General features: G+C 41.7%; 1 protein-coding gene across 1 annotated transcript in view; it reads right to left on the reverse strand.

Moving 5' to 3' along the window:
• The window catches only part of LOC144603655 (putative tetratricopeptide repeat protein 41), a 37,958-nt gene that overhangs the window by 12,434 nt on the left and 4,896 nt on the right, over positions 1-20,628 (reverse strand). Inside the window, exons 2-9 of the mRNA XM_078417215.1 lie at positions 19,479-20,565; positions 16,031-16,250; positions 14,738-14,952; positions 11,873-12,036; positions 10,396-10,828; positions 8,614-8,853; positions 7,130-7,319; positions 374-558 (exon numbers count right to left, since the gene is read on the reverse strand). Coding sequence (XP_078273341.1) covers positions 374-558; positions 7,130-7,319; positions 8,614-8,853; positions 10,396-10,828; positions 11,873-12,036; positions 14,738-14,952; positions 16,031-16,250; positions 19,479-20,280 — 2,449 coding nt within the window. The 5' untranslated portion in view covers positions 20,281-20,565. The remainder of the gene's footprint in view (positions 1-373; positions 559-7,129; positions 7,320-8,613; positions 8,854-10,395; positions 10,829-11,872; positions 12,037-14,737; positions 14,953-16,030; positions 16,251-19,478; positions 20,566-20,628) is intronic.

A 20,628-nucleotide genomic window follows, 5' to 3' on the forward strand; every position in this document is an offset into this window, starting at 1 on the left:
CTGGCCTTTTCGCACCTTACGTGCTCTTTATACCCTTCCATATCTCTAGTTTCCCTTTCCCCTGACTTGCAGTCTGAAGAAGGGTCTCGACCCAAAACGTCACCCATTCCTTCTCCCCAGAGATGCTGCCTATCGCCCCGCTGTGTTACACTAGCATTTTGTGTCTGTCTTCACTGTAATTAAGGGATCTGCTTTGAAGATAATATAACAGAGCCACCTACTGGTAATGACATGGACTTCTGTTATTTACAACATTCAAGCTAATTGAATAAAAGTTCATTCACAGTTTCAATCATTAATTCCTTCAATTTTAAATCTTCAGTTTTGAACTTCAATCACAAAGTAATTGAGAAAAATATCCTGTTGATGGTACCTGTGAATCTCGATTTACATCTCAATTTTGCTGATAGTTTGGATGTGGCCACCAATTCATTTACCATGTTTTGATAGGAAACTGCAGAATCAAATCCTGCCTTTGATAACACGTCCCAGTAACAGACAAGGTCCATTTTCAACTGGTATGAATGCTTTGCATTCCGGTAAATTGTATACATGATTCTAAAAGAAAAAGAAAAAATAGTACCTTTTATTTTAAACATGATTTTTTATTGATATTGATTTTGATATTTTTTTATTTTATTGCTATTGATATTAATCATCCGGCATACATAATTTGAGGGAATCAGGTCCATAACTAACCAACCAGGTTTGCAATAAGATTGCAACAGTTTTGGATGGGTTCCTGGCCATTTTGGTCAGAATGAGCTACAATAGTTTTAACTAATGAGTATTACTAGCATCCTGTGAGGCAATCAGGAAGCACAGTGGTGCAGCTGGTAGGCCTGCTGCCTCGCAGCACCACAGACCTGGGTTCAATCCTGACCTCGGCGGTTGTACCTATGTGGAGTTTGCACGTTCTCCCTGTGATCGTGTGGGTTTCCTCCGGGTGCCCTGGTTTCCTCCCACATCCCAAAGACGTGTAGGTTTATAGGTTAATGTACCATAGAACAAGAGTGAGTGGATGATCAATGGTTGGCGTGGACTTGGTGGGCCTGTTTCCATGCTGTATCTCTAGACTAAATTCAATTCAATTCACGTTATGGATACCTGCGTTATAGCAAACCTGTGCTACATTATTAATTGCATAGATGGAAAGGCATTTTTACGTAATTCATTAAAGAAAGGATTTTAGGCATGCGATCTTTCTGGTTAGCTGAAATAATTGGTTGTTTCCAATAAATATTTGAGTGATTTAAGCTATTCTAATAATTATATGAATACATCAGAAATGCATCACTTAGAGGAATATTGCAGAGTTGCAGTTACTGCATGAGAGTTGGCTGCAGTTAGGGAATGGTTGGCATTTAAAATAATTGCAAAAACAATTATGATGCAAAAAAAACAAAAGAGAAAAGTAAAGAAGATGAACAGAGGAAGTAAGGTAGTATTAAAAGGAATAAATGTAAAAAATTACCAAAAACAACAGGAGGTCTGAAGATTGGAAGCATTTTAGAACCTGGCAGAGAAAATCCAATCCAGTGATAAAGGAAAGAGAAAAAGGTAAAGCGGCATCGTGGCTAGGTGCGGCCCTGTCGAGGGAAGTGCCCTGTGAGAAAAGTGCGAGTCTTTGGCTGCGAGTCTCAGTGCCCTGTGAGAAAAGTGCGAGTCTTTGGCTGCGAGTCTCAGTGCCCTGTGAGAAAAGTGCGAGTCTTTGGCTGCGAGTCTTCGGCGAGGAGCCTGAGGTGAGGAGGATACACTTGTTTTTGAGCCTGATTTGTTTTTTGACACTAAAGTAATGGCAGATAAGTTGGTGCAGTGTGTTTCCTGCAGGATGTGGGAAGGTAGGGACACCGCTGGAGCATCTGGGAGCTACACCTGCAAGAACTGTGTCCAGGTGCAGCTCCTGAATGAACGTGTGGTGGTGTTGGAAAAGCAACTGGATGACCTCAGGGCCATCCGGGAATGCGAGAGTTTCCTGGACAGAACCTACTGTGAGGCTGTCACGCCAAGGGTCCAGGTCGAGCGAAGGTGGGAGACCATTTCAAAGGGGAGTGAACGTGGACTCCAGGAGACCCTGGTGGCTGTGCCTATTGCAAACAGGTACACCCTCTTGGGAGCGGTCGGGGCAGAAGACGCTTCCAGTCCGAGCGGCGGACAGGTTGGTGGCTCTAATCCAGGCAAGGAGACTCGACCGGGGAGACCGAAGTCAGGAAGAGCCATAGTAGTGGGTGACTCCATTGTCCGAGGTACGGACAGTAGATTCTGTGGCGGCAGGCGGGACTTGAGGATGCTCTGTTGCCTCCCTGGTGCCAGGGTTCAAGACATCATGGACCGGCTTCACCGGAGGGAACGCGATCAACCGGAAGTAGTTGTGCACGTGGGCACGAACAACGTCGGGGGGAAGAGGAAGGAGATACTGCGACGTGAGTTTAGAGAGTTAGGAAGAAGACTGAGAAGTAGGACGTCGAGGGTGGTTGTCTCTGGACTGCTACATGTACCTCGTGCTGGTGAGGGCAGGAACAGAGAGATCGGGGATATGAATGTATGGCTGAGGGGCTGGTGCAGGGAGCAGGGATTTAGATTTCTAGACCACTGGGATCTCTTCTGGGGGAGGGGTGACCTGTACAAAAGGGACGGGTTACACCTTAACTGCAGGGGGACCAACATTCTGGCAGGCAGGTTTGCTCGTGCTACACGTGTGGCTTTAAACTAAGTAGTGGGAGGGAGGGGTTAACAAATTGGGAATATGAAGATGAGGTTAAAGGGAATACAGGAGATATTGCAGAAGACTCTCGGAAGAATGGGAACAGAAGTTCTAGAGGGGAAAAGAGATTAAGGGCAGGGCCATTTGTGACCGATGTGAGAGGGGAGGTAAATACAGAAGTTAAAGTGTTGTACTTAAATGCGCGTAGTATAAAAAATAAAGTGGATAAGCTTGAGGCTCAGTTAGACATTGGCAAGTATGATGTTGTGGGAATTACGGAGACATGGCTACAAGAGGACCAGGGCTGGGAACTGAATATTCAGGGGTACACAACATATAGAAAAGACAGACAGGTGGGCAGAGGGGGTGGGGTCGCTCTGTTGGTAAGGAATGATATTCACTCCCATGCAAGGGGTGACATAGAATCAGGAGATGTAGAATCAGTATGGATAGAAATGAGGAATTGTAAGGGTAAAAAGACCCTCAAGGGAGTTATCTGCAGACCCCCAAACAGTAGCCTCGACATAGGGTGCAAGTTGAATCAAGAGCTAAAATTGGCATGTCGCAAATGTAATGCTATGGTGGTTATGGGAGATTTCAACATGCAGGTAGACTGGGAAAATCAGGTTAGTAATGGACCCCAGGAAAGAGAGTTTGTGGAGTGCCTCCGAGATGGATTCTTAGAACAGCTTGTACTGGAGCCTACCAGGGAGATGGCAATTCTGGATTTAGTGGTGTGTAATGAACCTGATCTGATAAGGGGACTCAAGGTAAAAGAGCCATTAGGAGGCAGTGATCATAATATGATAAGTTTTACTCTACAAATTGAGAGGGAGAAGGGAAAATCGGAAGTGTCAGTATTATAGTATAGCAAAGGGGATTACAGAGGCATGAGGCAGAAGCTGGCCAGATTTGACTGGAAGGAGGCCCTTGCAGGGAAGACGGTGGAACAGCAACGGCAGGTATTCCTGGGAATAATGCGGAAGTTGCATGGATCAATTTATCCCAAAGAGGAGGAAAGATTCTAAGGGGAGTAAGAGGCACACATGGCTGACAAGGGAAGTCAAGGACAGCATAAAAATAAAAGAGAAGAAGTATAACATAGCAAATAAGAGTGGGAAGCCAGAGGATTGGGACTCTTTTAAAGAGCAACAGAAGATAACTAAAAAGGCAATACGGGGAGAAAAGATGAAGTACGAGGGTAAGCTAGCCAATAATATAAAGGAGGATAGTAAAAGCTTTTTTAGGTATGTGAAGAGGAAAAAAATAGTTAAGGCAAATGTGCGTCCCTTGAAGACAGAAGCAGGGGAATTTATTATGGGGAACAAGGAAATGGCAGACGAGTTGAACCGGTACTTTGGATCTGACTTCACTAAGGAAGATACAAACAATCTCCCAGATGTTCTAGTGGCCAGAGATCCTAGGGTGATGGAGGAACTGAAGGAAATTCACATTAGGCAGGAAATGGTGTTGGGTAGACTGATGGGACTGAAGGCTGATAAATCCCCAGGGCCTGATGGTCTGCATCCCAGGGTACTTAAGGAGGTGGCTCTGGAAATCGTGGACACATTGGTGATCATTTTCCAATGTTCTATAGATTCAGGATCAGTTCCTGTGGATTGGAGGGTAGCTAATGTTATTCCACTTTTTAAGAAAGGAGGGAGAGAGAAAACGGGAAATTCTAGACCAGTTAGTCTGACATCAGTGGTGGGGAAGATGCTGGAGTCAATTATAAAAGACGAAATTGCGGAGCATTTGGATAGCAGTAACAGGATCGTTCCGAGTCAGCATGGATTTACGAAGGGGAAATCATGCTTGACTAATCTTCTGGAATTTTTTGAGGATGTAACTAGGAAAATTGACAGGGGAGAGCCAGTGGATGTGGTGTACCTCGACTTTCAGAAAGTCTTCGACAATTTTGCCCACTATAGAAGATTAGTGGGCAAAATTGGAGCATATGGTATTGGAGTAGGGTACTGACATGGATAGAAAATTGGTTGGCAGATAGAAAGCAAAGAGTGGGGATAAATGGGTCCCTTTCAGAATGGCAGGCAGTAACTAGTGGGGTACCGCAAGGCTCGGTGCTGGGACCGCAGCTATTTACAATATACATTAATGACTTGGATGAAGGGATTAAAAGTATCATTAGCAAATTTGCAGATGATACAAAGCTGGGTGGTAGTGTGAACTGTGAGGAAGATGCTATGAGGTTGCAGGGTGACTTGGACAGGTTGTGTGAGTGGGCGGATGCATGGCAGATGCAGTTTAATGTGGATAAGTGTGAGGTTATCCACTTTGGTGGTAAGAATAGGAAGGCAGATTATTATCTGAATGGTGTCAAGTTAGGAAAAGGGGACGTACAACGAGATCTGGGTGTCCTAGTGCATCAGTCACTGAAAGGAAGCATGCAGGTACAGCAGGCAGTGAAGAAAGCCAATGGAATGTTGGCCTTCATAACAAGAGGAGTTGAGTATAAGAGCAAAGAGGTCTTCTGCAATTGTACAGGGCCCTAGTGAGACCGCACCTGGAGTGCTGTGTGCAGTTTTGGTCTCCAAATTTGAGGAAGGATATTCTTGCTCTTGAGGGCGTGCAGCGTAGGTTTACTAGGTTAATTCCCGGAATGGCGGGACTGTCATATGTTGAAAGACTGGAGCGACTAGGCTTGTATAAACTGGAATTTAGAAGGATGAGAGGGGATTTTATCGAAACATATAAGATTATTAAAGGGTTGGACACGTTAGAGGCAGGAAACATGTTCCCAATGTTGGGGGAGTCCAGAACCAGGGGCCACAGTTTAAGAATAAGGGGTAGGCCATTTAGAACGGAGATGAGGAAAAACTTTTTCTGTCAGAGAGTTGTAAATCTGTGGAATTCTCTGCCTCAGAAGGCAGTGGACGCCAATTCTCTGAATGCATTCAAGAGAGAGCTAGATAGAGCTCTTAAGGATAGCAGAGTCAGGGGGTATGGGGAGAGGGCAGGAACGGGGTACTGATTGAGAATGATCAGCCATGATCACATTGAATGGTGGTGCTGGCTCGATTGTCTATTGTCTATTGTGGCACAGTGGTAAAGCTGCTGCCTCTCAATGCCAGTGACCCGGGTTTAATCCTGACCTCGAGTGTTGTCTGTGTGGAGTTTGCATGGTCTCCCTGTGTCTGCATGGGTTTCTTTCGGGTGCTCTGGTTTCCTCGCACTTCACAAAGTCGTGCGGGTTTGTAGGTTAATTGGCCTCTGTTAATTGCCTGGAGTGTTGAAGGGATGGATGAGAAAGTGGGATGACATAGAACTGGTGTGAACAGGTGATCCATGGTCTGCGTGGATTCGGTGGGCCGAAGGGCCTTGATTCCATATTATATCCCGAAACGGAACTAAACTAAAATATGGACAGAGTGGCTAGAATTTTACAAAAACAGAACTGCAGGAGTTTTTATAGGTAAGTAAAAGAAAAGGGATTAACAAGGACGAATGTCGGTCACTTACCGTAAATGACATATAAAGAAATGGGAGAGGAATGAAACATTTGCTTTGTGTCTGCCTTCACTGAGGAACTGAAAAGGCTAGATGTTAGTCAAAAATAAATTTAGAAATGTTGGTGACTTTGAAAGTTGATAAATTCCAAAGACCTTATGACCTGCATCTTAGAATTTTGAAAGAGATGTTTTTTACAGTTATTGGATGCTCTGGGGTTACCATTGCCCAAGATTCTATAGATTTTACAATTGTTCTGGTAGTTTGGATGATGTGACCCCACTAATTAAGAAAAGAGGGGGAGAATTTAATTAGGGTATCATAAGTTCATAAAAACCAGGAGCAGAATTAGGCCATTTGGCCCATTGTGTCTGCTCCACCATTCAATCATGGCTGACCTATCTTTCTCTCTCAACCACATTCTCCTGCCTTTTACCCATAACCTTTAACACCCTTACTAATCAAGAATCTATCAATCTCCACTTAAAAAATACCCAAAGACTTGGCCTCCACAACCATCTGTGGCAATTAATTTCACAGATTCACCACCCTCTGGCTCCTCATCACTTTTCTAAAGGTTTGTTCTTTTAGTCTGAGGCTGTGGAATCAGTAAATGGACTCATTTGCAACAAGAATAATTTCTAAATATCATGTTTTCAAACGTTTTCTGTGGAGAAGCAAGGACATGTTGACAGCATTCCCCGGAGATCAGCACACATACAGAGTCCAAACGTTGCCATCAAGTATCTTCCATTAACTGAACGTCAATACCCACACCAAAATTTTACAGAAAATTATGAGCTCTCGCAAAAGTCATGTGCATTATGAGAAGTAAAGTTACAGCGCTTAATGGAGATTTATCACATGGGCTACCTCTAATAAGAGGTCGACGCCTGGCTAAAGGTTGTGAATGCGATGATTAAACACTATCTCAAACAAGAAAAGATTTTGACTTACAGAGGATTAGATAGAAAGGTACATAAATCTGAGAGGTCTCCACTTGTTCTCAGTTGCCAAGGTAGCTCCTGGTAAAGTTTCAGGGTGTAAGTCTGCCGTGACAAATACTCTTGAAATAGATGGTGAATTCTGCTCCTTTTACATGTAAATGGACTTTTTAAAGTGGATTCTTTGAGTGGAACAATAGCACCTGTAATTTAATGTAACAAAAGTTAAACTACCCAGAGAAATAAGAATTGAAAAAGCAGATTATTAGATTTTTTAGATTTAGAGATACAGAGCGGAAACAGGCCCTTCGGCCCACTGAGTCCGCGCCGCCCAGCGATCCCCGCACATTAACACTATCCTACACACACTAGGGACAATTTTTACATTTACCCAGTCAATTAACCTACATACCTGTACGTCTTTGGAGTGTGGGAGAAAACCCACGCAGGTCACGGGGAGAACGTACAAACTCCGTACAGACGGCGCCCGTAGTCAGGATCGAACCTGAGTCTCCGGCGCTGCATTCGCTGTAAGGCAGCAACTCTACCGCTGCGCCACCGTGCCGCCCGTTATCTTCCGAGCCATTAAATAGGTTTTTTTTTCAATTAGATTTGGTGGTCAATTCAACTTTGCTATTTTGGTACTATGTAAACCACGAGGTGGAAATGCTTTAGCTATGATTTGAAAATTACTTACTGCTGGAATTCTGGCCTTCTCATTGAAACATGATTGTGACCATTTTTCACTGTTCTGAGAATTTAACTCAATCTATCTGATTGTGGATCTTCATGAATGGAATGGCATCATCCATCGTCTAACCCCAAAAAATAATTTCTTTAGTTCTGCCACCGATCACACATTGCTTCTGTAGCAGCACAATTTAATGTGGGGTTTCTGGAGCAGGTCCCAGCAGAGTACAATTGAGGGCAGCACAGTGACGCAGCGGTAGAGACGCTGTCCCCCAGCACCAGACACACAGGATTATGTGAATACAGATACCATACACAAAACCCAAAGTAATGTTGCTCATGTTGCTTTACGTACTGCAATAAAACACCTTTTTGATTGGATTAATAAGTCACGTGGCTGTGTAAACCTATTCATTGGAAACAGAATGGAAATTGTTTGCACCATTTTCTAATTCCATTTCGCATTACAGTTACTGCTGATGGAAATTCTGCAAAATTGTCTGGAGAATTGGTCACCACTTTATAGTGCAATAACAAAAATACGTACCATTAGTCAAAGAGTCATACAGCATGGAAACAGGCCATTCGGCCCAACTTGCCCCGTCTACGCTCGTCCCACCTGCCTGCATTTGGCCCGTATCCCTCTAAACATATCCTATCCATGTACTTGTATAAATGTTTCTTGAACATTGTATCATTGTTGACGTGTGATTGAGATTCTTTAACTGTTCATTATAGATAATGCAAATAAAATATGGCTCTCAGACTTTAATCGTCCTTGCCAATTTTAACACATATATATTTTACCTAGTAGGAAATATCCTACAGCATCGTGTACAGAGTAGTGCGTGAAATTCAGCAGTCCATCTGGCATTTCTTGTATCCACTCCATGGATGCAGCCCGGAAAAGAGTCCAGTCGTATTTGTTGACCTTGTCTGCCCCATTGTAGCCCAGGTACGCCAGAAGCTGATGGATGTCCACTTCAGTTAATCCGCAACGTGATATACTCAGCAGGCAAAGGACATCAACTACCCATCCCGTCGTTCCTGCAATATATACAAAAGAATTAAGAAATAACTATAATTTCAAAAGTCAGGTTACAACAGGTGCAGTACATTCTTTTAAGTTATCAAATTCTTAATATAGGTTTCCTTTAGAGAAGAGAACAAAACCTGTGATGCCCATGCCACCAGTGGTGCTGTAAGTTAGTGCTACAGCCAGGCAAATCGCTTCCTCAAACATATTGTGAGTTTGAATTAGATCATAGCTGATCTGCCCTTAACTGTTCCATAACCCTTAAATCTAATAAAATTACATCAACCTGAATTGCCAAATTTTGAATTTCTGCCACTCTTTAGTGGAGTTCAAGGTCTCCACCAGTCTTTGTGTGGATAAATGCTTTCGATCATGACAGTTGTTCGAGCTTTAATTTTATGGATTTCCTTGGATATGAACACACACCACAATGTTCTCCATTGCCATATGTCCCGAAACAGAACAATTACATTCTCACCTGCAACAGCACAACAGATATGTAAACAAAGAACTCTGTAAAACCCATAACAAACAACAACAAAAAAGTTCTGTTTATTTTCTCTTTTGCACTACCTGTGTTGTATGATTGTACACATGTATATAATGACTTGACCGGATGACACGTAAAAAACAGCTTTCCACTGTATTTTTGGTAAGGGTGACAATAATAATCCATTTGGATACTTTAGCAATTGGCCTGGTTGGTTCGTTCAGGTGAGCAGATTATCTGCATAGTCAGCACTATAACACTTAAACATTACATGGCGTTAACCATGGGAGCAGTTGAACAGGATAAGTGGTGCAGTTTTCTTTGCCATTGTTGAGGATAGAGATGCACAAGGACAGTGTTTCCAATTAGCTTTCTGCTGCCCACCACCATTCTCCACTAGATATAGTAGACTCTTGAGTTTCACACAGGATGATTGCACCATTGGCTACTTTACACCTTCTTCAGCTTCTCTTTTTAGATTTTTGGCCATTTTATAGTTTGTAGGTACTTCTTTATTGGTGCCTGGTGATACAAGGTAGGTTTCTTCATTGGTCTCTTATCTTGCCTGAGATGCTCATTGGGAAGACTTTGCATGGTCTCTCTCTCTCTCTCTCTCTCTCTTGCGTTTGAGGCAGCAGAAGTTATGTAACGCCCTCCAGGCGCTGTAGCCAGTTCAATGTGCTGTTGTCGAGGGCCGTGAGGTCTACCCCTCCACCAGGGGGGCGGAGGACAGCGCAGTCGAAAATGACGTGCATGGTCAAAAAAACTGCATGATCAACTGGGCTGGCCTACTTGGGCAAATCTCTACCTTATTTCATGTCTGTTCTATAATGTGACCAATGGCTCCTCCAGATCACTGAAGAAACCTTACCACTATTCCTGCTTAGAACTGAACTTGTCTCAAGTATAAACTAGAAAATAAAATAGATTGAAAGCATATATTTGTTACAAAATAAAATAACAGTGAAACATTATGCAGTTGTCTTTCCCAGCATATTTATTTCTTTTTGCAGATTCTACTTATTGTACATAATATATAAGAATACAAAATACGGAATCTAACCTGAGCTGGAGCAATCAGAAGCACCTTTGTCCTTAATCCAACTGTAGTCTTCAATCCATCGCTTTAGGACAGCATTCCACAGCTCCGGGATTGTCTGACAATCAAGATATTCCTCCAGATAATCAGCGTTGTTTCTGAATGGTCCAGATATTTGGAGCTCATTAGCCAAAATAACCAAGACTAGCGGTAGGCAACTCAGTTTTCTACTCATAATATTTTGAATTTGGCTCTGACTTATTCCTTCAAGGTGCCCAGTCCGATGTGCCTGGAAAATCTTGGCTTGTTCTTCATAGTTCAGTGCACTGGAAATATGCACCACCTTTACATCTTGGTGCTTTGACAGTGATACATAGGCTTTGTTGGAAGAGACAGTGGTTACAATAAGTCGACACTGAGCCGGGAGACATTGTGGAAGCCATGAAAATTCCTTTACCTGTACAGACAACAGAAATCATCAATTAATGAACAATCTTTTGCAAAGTAAGGCTTCCCAGTAATCCAAAGGAGATGTGACAAACTGCTGTTTTTCCTACTTTTCATAAACCTTTTATAAATAAATGTAATTAATCATCAAATCACATAATGATGGGCACTGAGCCATGGAGCTATGCCTAGTTTTGTGCAAAGATTCAATATTCTAATGTACAAACACCCAAAGCAAGTATGTATTAAAACCAGTAACAAAGTCATACAGCGTGGAAACAGGCCCTTCGGATCTGAAGAAAAGTCCTGGCCAGAAACATCGCCTATCCATGTTCTCCAGAGATGCTGCTTGGGCCACTGAGTTACTCCAGCACTTTGTGTCTTTTTATGTAAACCAATATCTGCAGTTTCCTGCTCCTATCTGAAATGATAACTCTGTTTCTCTCTCCACAGATGCTGTTTGACCTGCCGCGTATTTACCAACATTTGGTATTTTTAATTCAAATTTCTTGGCAAGATTTTCATTGCATTTGCACCTCACCGTACTTGTGTGTTTGACAATAAACTCAACATATCATATCATATCATATATATACAGCCGGAAACAAGCCTTTTCGGCCCTCCAAGTCCGTGCCGCCCAGCGATCCCCGTACATTGACACTATCCTACACCCACTAGGGACAATTTATTACATTTACCCAGCCAATTAACCTACATACCTGTACGTCTTTGGAGTGTGGGAGGAAACCGAAGATCTCGGAGAAAACCCACGCAGGTCACGGGGAGAACGTACAAACTCCTTACAGTACAGCACCCGTAGTCAGGATCGAACCTGAGTCTCCGGCGCTGCATTCGCTGTAAAGCAGCAACTCTACCGCTGCGCTACCGTGCCGCCCGTAACATGATTTGACTTGACTTGACTTTTCTATTTTTAATGACAATATACCAATCTTTCATTTTCTGTAAATTCTGAAATATTAAGTTTGTTAGGTGACGTTTTCAGATTTATAAACATACATGTATTTGAATTTATTATTAATAATTATCAGCGTACCTGCTGTGCTGATAACCCACGGGTCTCACTTAGCCTGTCAGCTCCATCTATCACTAGCACACATGGCTTCAAACCAATTGCTGCTCTGAAGGCCTCACAAAGCACTTGAAATATCCATGTATCTGTAGAATTCTCACTGAAAGTACTGGGCTGATCTTCAGCTCCTGAAATCCAAAAAATGTTTCATTCTCAATGTGCATCATCTCAAGTGTGTTTTAAAATGTGCCCACTGCAGGTATCATATCATATCATATCATATAGCATTCCGAGTCAGCATGGATTTACGAAGGGGAAATCATGCTTGACAAATCTACTGGAATTTTTTGAGGATGTAACTAGGAAAATTGACAAGGGAGAGTCAGTGGATGTGGTGTACCTCGACTTTCAGAAAGCCTTCGACAAGGTCCCACATAGGAGATTAGTGGGCAAAATTAGGGCACATGGTATTGGGGGTAGGGTACTGACATGGATAGAAAATTGGTTGACAGACAGAAAGCAAAGAGTGGGGATAAATGGGTCCCTTTCGGAATGGCAGGCAGTGACCAGTGGGGTACCGCAAGGTTCGGTGCTGGGACCCCAGCTATTTACGATATACATTAATGACTTAGACGAAGGGATTAAAAGTACCATTAGCAAGTTTGCAGATGATACTAAGTTGGGAGGTAGGGTGAATTGTGAGGAAGATTCAATAAGGCTCCAGGGTGACTTGGACAGGTTGTGTGAGTGGGCGGATACATGGCAGATGCAGTTTAATGTAGATAAGTGTGAGGTTATTCACTTTGGAAGTAAGAATAGAAAGGCAGATTATTATCTGAATGATTTCAAGTTAGGAGGAGGGGGAGTTCAACGAGATCTGGGTGTCCTAGTGCATCAGTCAATGAAAGGAAGCATGCAGGTACAGCAGGCAGTGAAGAAAGCCAATGGAATGTTGGCCTTCGTAACAAGAGGAGTTGAGTATAGGAGCAAAGAGGTCCTTCTACAGTTGTACCGGGCCCTGGTGAGACCGCACCTGGAGTACTGTGTGCAGTTTTGGTCTCCAAATTTGAGGAAGGATATTCTTGCTATGGAGGGCGTGCAGCGTAGGTTCACTAGGTTAATTCCTGGAATGGCGGGACTGTCGTATGTTGAAAGGCTGGAGCGATTGGGCTTGTATACACTGGAATTTAGAAGGATGAGGGGGGATCTTATTGAAACATATAAGATAATTAGGGGATTGGACACATTAGAGGCAGATAACATGTTCCCAATGTTGGGGGAGTCCAGAACAAGGGGCCACAGTTTAAGAATAAGGGGTAGGCCATTTAGAACGGAGATGAGGAAGAACTTTTTCAGTCAGAGGGTGGTGAAGGTGTGGAATTCTCTGCCTCAGAAGGCAGTGGAGGCCAGTTCGTTGGATGCTTTCAAGAGAGAGCTGGATAGAGCTCTTAAGGATAGCGGAGTGAGGGGGTATGGGGAGAAGGCAGGAACGGGGTACTGATTGAGAGTGATCAGCCATGATCGCATTGAATGGCGGTGCTGGCTCGAAGGGCTGAATGGCCTACTCCTGCACCTATTGTCTATTGTCTATTGTCTATTGTCTATATATATACAGCCGGAAACAGGCCTTTTCGGCCCTCCAAGTCCGTGCCGCCCAGCGATCCCCGTATATTAACACTATCCAACACCCACTAGGGACAATTTTTACATTTACCCAGCCAATTAACCTACATACCTGAACGTCTTTGGACATATGTACATTACATACGTATGGTTGTTCATAAATGACAAATACACTCCCCGTCTTTCTAATCTTCACCTGATTTCGCACTCAGAAAACGGGAAATGTAAGGCTGAAGTTGACGGTGACCTATGTACGAGGTTGGCAAATTTGAATGGTGATTTCCACTCAAACATGGTGGAAATGCTACCATTACTAGCAGGCAAGAATCAAAGTTAAAGTGTTGACTGCGGTGTCAAGATATTGCCAGAGACCCATGAATAGTCCCTTCCAAGTTAACTGAAGACAAGTTAAGATTGATGGTTCTGCTCTAAACAATCTTGCTTATCAAGAGTGCAGTCAATGTACCACATGAACATTGAAAGAGGTTTAGGTTTAGTTTAGAGACACAGCACAGAAACAGCCCCTTCTGCCCACCGAGTCCGCACTGACCAGTGACCCCCCGTACACGAGCACTATCCTACACACTAGGGATAATTTACGATCTTTATTAATGCCAATTAACCTGCAAACCAGAGCACCCAATGAAAACCCACGGGGTCACGGAGAGAACCTACAAACTCTGTGCAGACAGCACCAGTAATCAGGATTGAACCCAGGTCTCTGGCGATGTAAGACAGCAACTGTATTGCTGCGCTACTGTGCCACCCCCAAAGGTATTAGATCCCATAATGGCAAATGAAAGTTTCAGACTTGTGTCTTGAACACACCAATAAGGTGAAAAGTATATTTTTGCATTGACTCAATTGATTCCAAATCTGAATTATGGTGGGATTAAAATTTTCCTGTAGTAATATTCCACAGGCATCCAAATAATAAGATGCAAAGTGTGAAGGACAGTATTGCTCTGATTGCTTCCTACGGTAATGAAGTAAACATTTCTCTTTTTAATCCATTTACCATAACACTGCATGTGAATTACAAGTGCAACTCTTTGCCCCCAAAGATCATTAATAAACATTATTATCTATTTGGATATTTTGGAAATATGCTCCCTAGATTCAAGTATATGTCAACTATAAACACCAGTAGAACAATGTGCAAATGAACTAATAGCGAATGGTTCAACTTTCTTAATACAAAGATTTCTGGCTGGCAAAGAATAAATCTTAACAATATTTGTCTGATTCTAAAACAAGTATAATTACCAAAATATTCAAGACGTAGTCTTAAAATACAGCGTCTCATGAAAGACATGATGTCATAACTGGCATAACTGCATCCAACATATTGAGATACTACCAGGACATTGGGATTTTTCTTCCTGAAGTATTTCAGCCAGTTGCAGATCATGGCTGTCTTGCCACAGCCTGTATCTCCAGAAAGCAATAGGAGAGATTTACAATCAAATGTAATGTTTGGCCTGCATATCAAACAGAAAACAAATTAAAAAGTGACCAATAAATACCTCAATAGCCATTTCATGTGTTGATTCTGCTGTAAATTTATTTGTTCAGGGAAAATGTAAATGAAGGATTTTAACTCAAAGGCCATTGTAAAATCACCGATAATTAGCTGCTAATATATTGAATTATTGTAATTGGATTTCTCAGATTGTGGTATTACTTTTCATGAAATGTACATTAATTTTAAATATCATTGATCATTTTTTTCTGTGTAATATGTGACTTTCCATATCCACCTCGAACGAATGAGGAATGAAGGAAAGGGATAACGTTTAAGTTAGCAATGGATTATTTTTACTCATCATTTAAAAATCTTTCACTTCCTCATGTCATTCGTTATTTCATGGTTGGAAAATAATCATCTTGCATTTAAAGCTACCATTTGTGGGCGGCACGGTGGCACAGCGGTAAAGTTGCTGCCTTACAGCTCCAGAGATCTGGGTTTGATCCTGACTGCGGATGCTATCTGGAGTATGCAGTTTGTACGTTCTCCTTGTGACCGTGTGGGTTTTCTCCCAGTGCTCCGGTTTCCTCCCACATTCCAAACACCTGTATGTTTGCAGGTTAACTGGCTTCTGTAAATTGTTCCTCAAGGGTTGGTTAGAACTAGTAAACAAGTGATTGGTGGTCAGTGCGACCTCGGTAGGCTGAAAGGCCTGTTTCCATCTGTATCTCTAAACTAAACTAAACTAAACTAAATTAAATTTATGTAAAGACCCGTACAATCTATTTTATATAGTGTTGCAATCTTTAGTGTTTCATATATTCACCCTGCAGGACAATTCATTGTTGGTGCAGTAATAACAGTAGGTATTTATCATGATTGTGTAAACTTATGTTTTGTAATAATCTACCTGGAATAGTGAAAGAATAAACAATAAGAATAGGTGATGTTAGAAACACGACAGGCCAAAAAATGAGAACAAATTCAAAATATAAAACTAGAAGTTCAGCAATTCAATGTGATGTGGAATTGCAATGTTGATTTACAATCTTGGAACAAACTTCGAACCCTTTTCCTTTTATTTACTGCACCTTGGCTCCACGATACTTGAGTGACTGGATTGTTTAAGGTCAGTTATCTTGCTATTGTCTTCAATTTGATCATCATTTTGTGACTCATCAGATTGTGGAAAAGCAGCAAATGTGTCCAGAATTTCAAAAACTCTCTGTGTTTCTGCATTTTCCACAAATACTTTGCAATACTTTTGGGCAAATGCTTCATGATAAGAAAGTTCGAGGTAACTCTCATGATCTGAAAGAGAGAACATTTTTAGCAAGGTTCATTTAGACCAATGATCTGCAATTTATTAACAACACTTTTCAATTCTTGACCAATACAGTCCTTTCTGTTGTCTTCAATGATATGCTCAAATATAACCATCTTTATCATAGTACACCATCAATCATCCCACATATTCTTCTGTCTATTAAAAAGGAGTTTAAATGGGCTCTTCCGATCTACTGCCTCCATTTAACATATCCTTATGTCTTTCTTAGTTTAGTTTAGTTTAGCTTAGAGTAACAGCGCGGAAACAGGCCCTTCGGCCCACCGGGTCCGCACTGACCTCCGCACATTAATACTATCATACGCACACTAAGGACAATTTTACATTTATACCAAGCCAATTAACCTACAAACCTGTATGTCTTTGGAGTTTGAGAGGAAACCAAAGATCTCGGAGAAAACCCACGCAGGTCAAGGGGAAAACGTACAAAGTCCGTACAGAAAACAGCCATAGTCAGGATCGAACCCGAGTGTCTGACTCTGTAAGGCAGTACCGCTACGCCCCCATGCCACCCTATTTCTGATTTCAAACAGCAAAGGTATACAAGTTGGCCTTAAACCTGTGGGCTTCCAGAGAAGATGAAGCACTGTCGCACTCCATCATACAATGATATCCACCAGTTCAGATCCCAGAACATCGTAGACATCAGAATTGAAACATAATGAACTGCTGATGCTGGAATCGTGCCTGGAACACAAAGTGCTGGAGGAACTCAGTGGTTCAGGCAGCATATCTGGAGGACATGGAACATTTTGAATCAGAAGAAGGGTCCTGACCCGAAGCATCGCCTATCTAAGTTCAGAGTTGAGATCTTTAATTGATGATAGACTGATTGGATTTCTGCCATCTCTAAGGGAAACAGTTAGCTCATATACCAGTTACCGGGCGGTAGGGTCATATGCCAGTTCAGCTGCAGGAGTCATTTATGAGAACTACTACATGGAAGCCAATGGAGGAAGGCTGATAAACATAAGTCAAGTCAAGTCAAGTCAAGTCAATTTTATTTGTATAGCACATTTAAAAACAACCCACGTTGACCAAAGTGCTGTACATCTGATTAGGTACTAAGGAAAAAAAATGAAACATACAGTAGCACGCATACATATTAAGATGTTTGTGGCACTGTCAGGTTTCTGTAAAAGTGTGTGTGAGATGGAAGATTTCAGCCACAATCTTGCATACAGCTTCACATGGAGCCTGAAGACCAGCATAAAACATGTGGTCAGCTCCATGTCGGTACTCATGGACCTAATTGTAGTTTAGCATCTGGTGACTGATGTTTCAGTTTCCACTGAGCAACAGACAGAAGCCACACACATGCACTGCAATAGGAGCTCTGACTTTACTCATGCGGGGATGGTTTGTTTATCATGGCTCAGCATTTGGAGGTCCTTCAAGGTGTCACAGAATTTCAACAATCTGCTCGTCTAGAACATTACTTATTCAAGGTACAGGTACTGCCATTGTGCAGCACAAATCTGCTGTCTTCTCTCAGGAAAACAACATTATGGATCCATCAGTCAGGGCCCTGAGCAATGCCACAATCCAGCTAGCCCCCCTCATGGCAAGGTGGTCCAGCCTTGAGGAGACCATTGAGGCCAACAGCTCTTCACCCAGTTCTGCAACTTCCTTCATGATAAGTCCTGGAGCCACAAAGTTGCCGTCCTGAGAGAAGATTTGTGCTGTATTGGAGGAAACTTAGCCTTGAAGGGCCATCAAACGCACAATGATGATTATTGCTTAGTTTACATAATTTGAACAGAAGTTGATGATGGATGACCAGTATCAAATAGTAGACACCATGGTAACTGTTTCACTATTCTGATTGTATTCCTTTGGCCAGAACGAGATTTGAAGGTTCCTTGAAGAAAGTTCCTCGGTGAAACACGTGACTTTTTAACACAATCTGGTAGTCAACATAGATTGCAGATTTTTAATTTGAGACATTAAATTAATTATTTTAATTATAATTCTACAGCTGTCATGATGGAATTTGTAATCAGGGATTTAAATTTAATACTAAATGTTAAAACTGGCCATGTGAAACATCAATATTCATTGCGTAACTATCCTAAATTAACTTTGCATGTGTCTGATTGAAAATTAAACATGCATAAAACTGGTCTCAATGTATTTTTGGACCTGGTCCAAGAATTATACAGGGTGAAAGAATTAAATGCAGAATAAAAGCAATGAAACAATGGGATAAAAACATTGAAATACTGTAACTTAAAAGAAAATATTCACAATCTCTGAAATTTCACAAATGCTCAATAGATAAAGAATCACGAAAGACTCGGGTTCCATCCTGAACTCAGGTGTTGTCTGTGTGGAGTTTGCACGTTCTCCATGTAACCACATGGGTTTTCTCTGGGTGCTCAGGTTTTCTCCAATATCCCAGAGGTGCAGGTTTGTAGGATAATTGACCTCTGCACATTGCCCCTAATGTGTGTGGGGAGTGGATGCGAAAGTAAGATAACAGGACCAGTGTGAACAGGTCGTTGGTCGGCATGGACTTGGTGGGCCGAAGAGCCTGATTCCCTGCGGTATATTTCAATCAATTCAAGTGATGGAATAAGGGTTTTTTAATTCTTGGTGGCAGTATTAAAACATGACATATGACAGTTTGGTTATATGGTGAAATGCAGACAATGGAATAAAATATGCATATTGTGATTTTTAATTTTCTTCCACGGCTCTCTCCCCTTCCCTCAAGTGTTGATTGTAGTAGTTAGTTCTGCTATTAGACAATTGCTTGACAATATCCAAAGTAACTATAAAATGGTTCTCTGGTTCCCAATTGAAATAGTGCTATAACCAATTTGGCCTGCCTAATACAAATAGTGTTCCTTAATTCATCAATCGTATTATAATTTTAATTTTAGTTTTAGTTTTAGAGATACACCATGGAAACAAGCCCTTCTGCCCACCGAGTCCGCACTGACCAGCGATCACCTGTTCGCATTAGTTCTATCCTACACTAGGGACAATTTACAGAAACCAATTAACCTACAATCAGAATGTGGGAGGAAACCAGAGTACCTGGAGTAAACCCACGCAGTCGCAGGGAGAACATACAAAATCCATACAGACAGCACCAATAGTCAGGATCGAACCTGGGTCTCTGGCACTGTGAGGCAGCAACTCTACCGCTGCGCCAAGATTACCTTTTCAAATATATGACATAATCTTACCTGTACTCAAAGGAACTGAATCCATGGGATACAAGTTATCAATGATATTTCTACAATCTTTCAAGACTGCTTCCCCTAATTCTTCTAATGTCCTAAAAAATGTGACAGGTAATCCTTTACTGACTATTTTTTCCTTCAACTCCCATATCTTCCTTTCTTCCTCATGATTTCTGCTTTTGTAGATATGATATATGGTCTGTCTTTCATTTTGTGGGACATTCAGAAGTATATCATCAATGTGCTGAGGATCTCGATAGTAAAAGAAGCTGGATCGAGAGTCATTTAAAAAAGCTGCTTCGGTTATCTCAAGCTCCATCAGACTGCAGGTTATGTGGGGTTCATTCAATATCCAAGAATAACCATTCTTTGCTGCGGTGTATATATTCCTTTCTAGCTCGGTTAATCCTTGTATATCTGATTCTTCTGCTGAAAAGCACGTTGTGCAATAGTCACCATATGTTTCACCTAACAAGCAAAGGAGGAAAGGGGAGTGTTTGGTGATATAATCTAATGTTATCTTTAGCTGGTGGGACTTGGTGTATGCGTGGTGATATCCCTCTATCAGAGTTTGATGTATATCCATTACTTTAAAGTAGCTTCTTCTGGTTTTGCAGAATTCACTTAAAATAGGAAATATATCGCTTTGCAAGTACTTTCTTTCCTTTCGAAAATCCTTCACTGATGAACAGAGAAGTACCTCAATGGGTGGTCGGTAGATACATTCAGGGTTTTGTGCAAGGTATTCATTTTCCTCTCTCTTGGAGTTCCTCACCTTTTTTAGACATTCATTTACATTAGACATGGTTAAAAGATTTCACACAATTTCTAAAGTTGTATTTACAGGAACAGCACTGCTTTCATTCCGGATAATACTTTCAGCATCCTTGTATTGTTTCTATCCCTAAAATTGTAGAAAGTACAGATGAAATTAAGTAAGCCATTCTGTTGATTGATGGTTGTATATCTTTTTGCCAGGTTTCTTCACTGCCCCCATTATTGCTGTAAAACAGCTATGGTTCTACGAAGGAGCTCAGTATCCTTTTCCATTTCCATTTCCACATAGCTGATTACTTCAGCTTCTGTGCAGCTGTTGAAATAGATTTTTTTTAAGAAATCAGTGTAAATTTGACGATGCAATGGAAAAAATGCA

This window comes from Rhinoraja longicauda, chromosome 20 (genome assembly GCF_053455715.1).
Source record: "Rhinoraja longicauda isolate Sanriku21f chromosome 20, sRhiLon1.1, whole genome shotgun sequence".
Taxonomy (NCBI): Eukaryota; Metazoa; Chordata; class Chondrichthyes; order Rajiformes; family Arhynchobatidae; genus Rhinoraja; species Rhinoraja longicauda.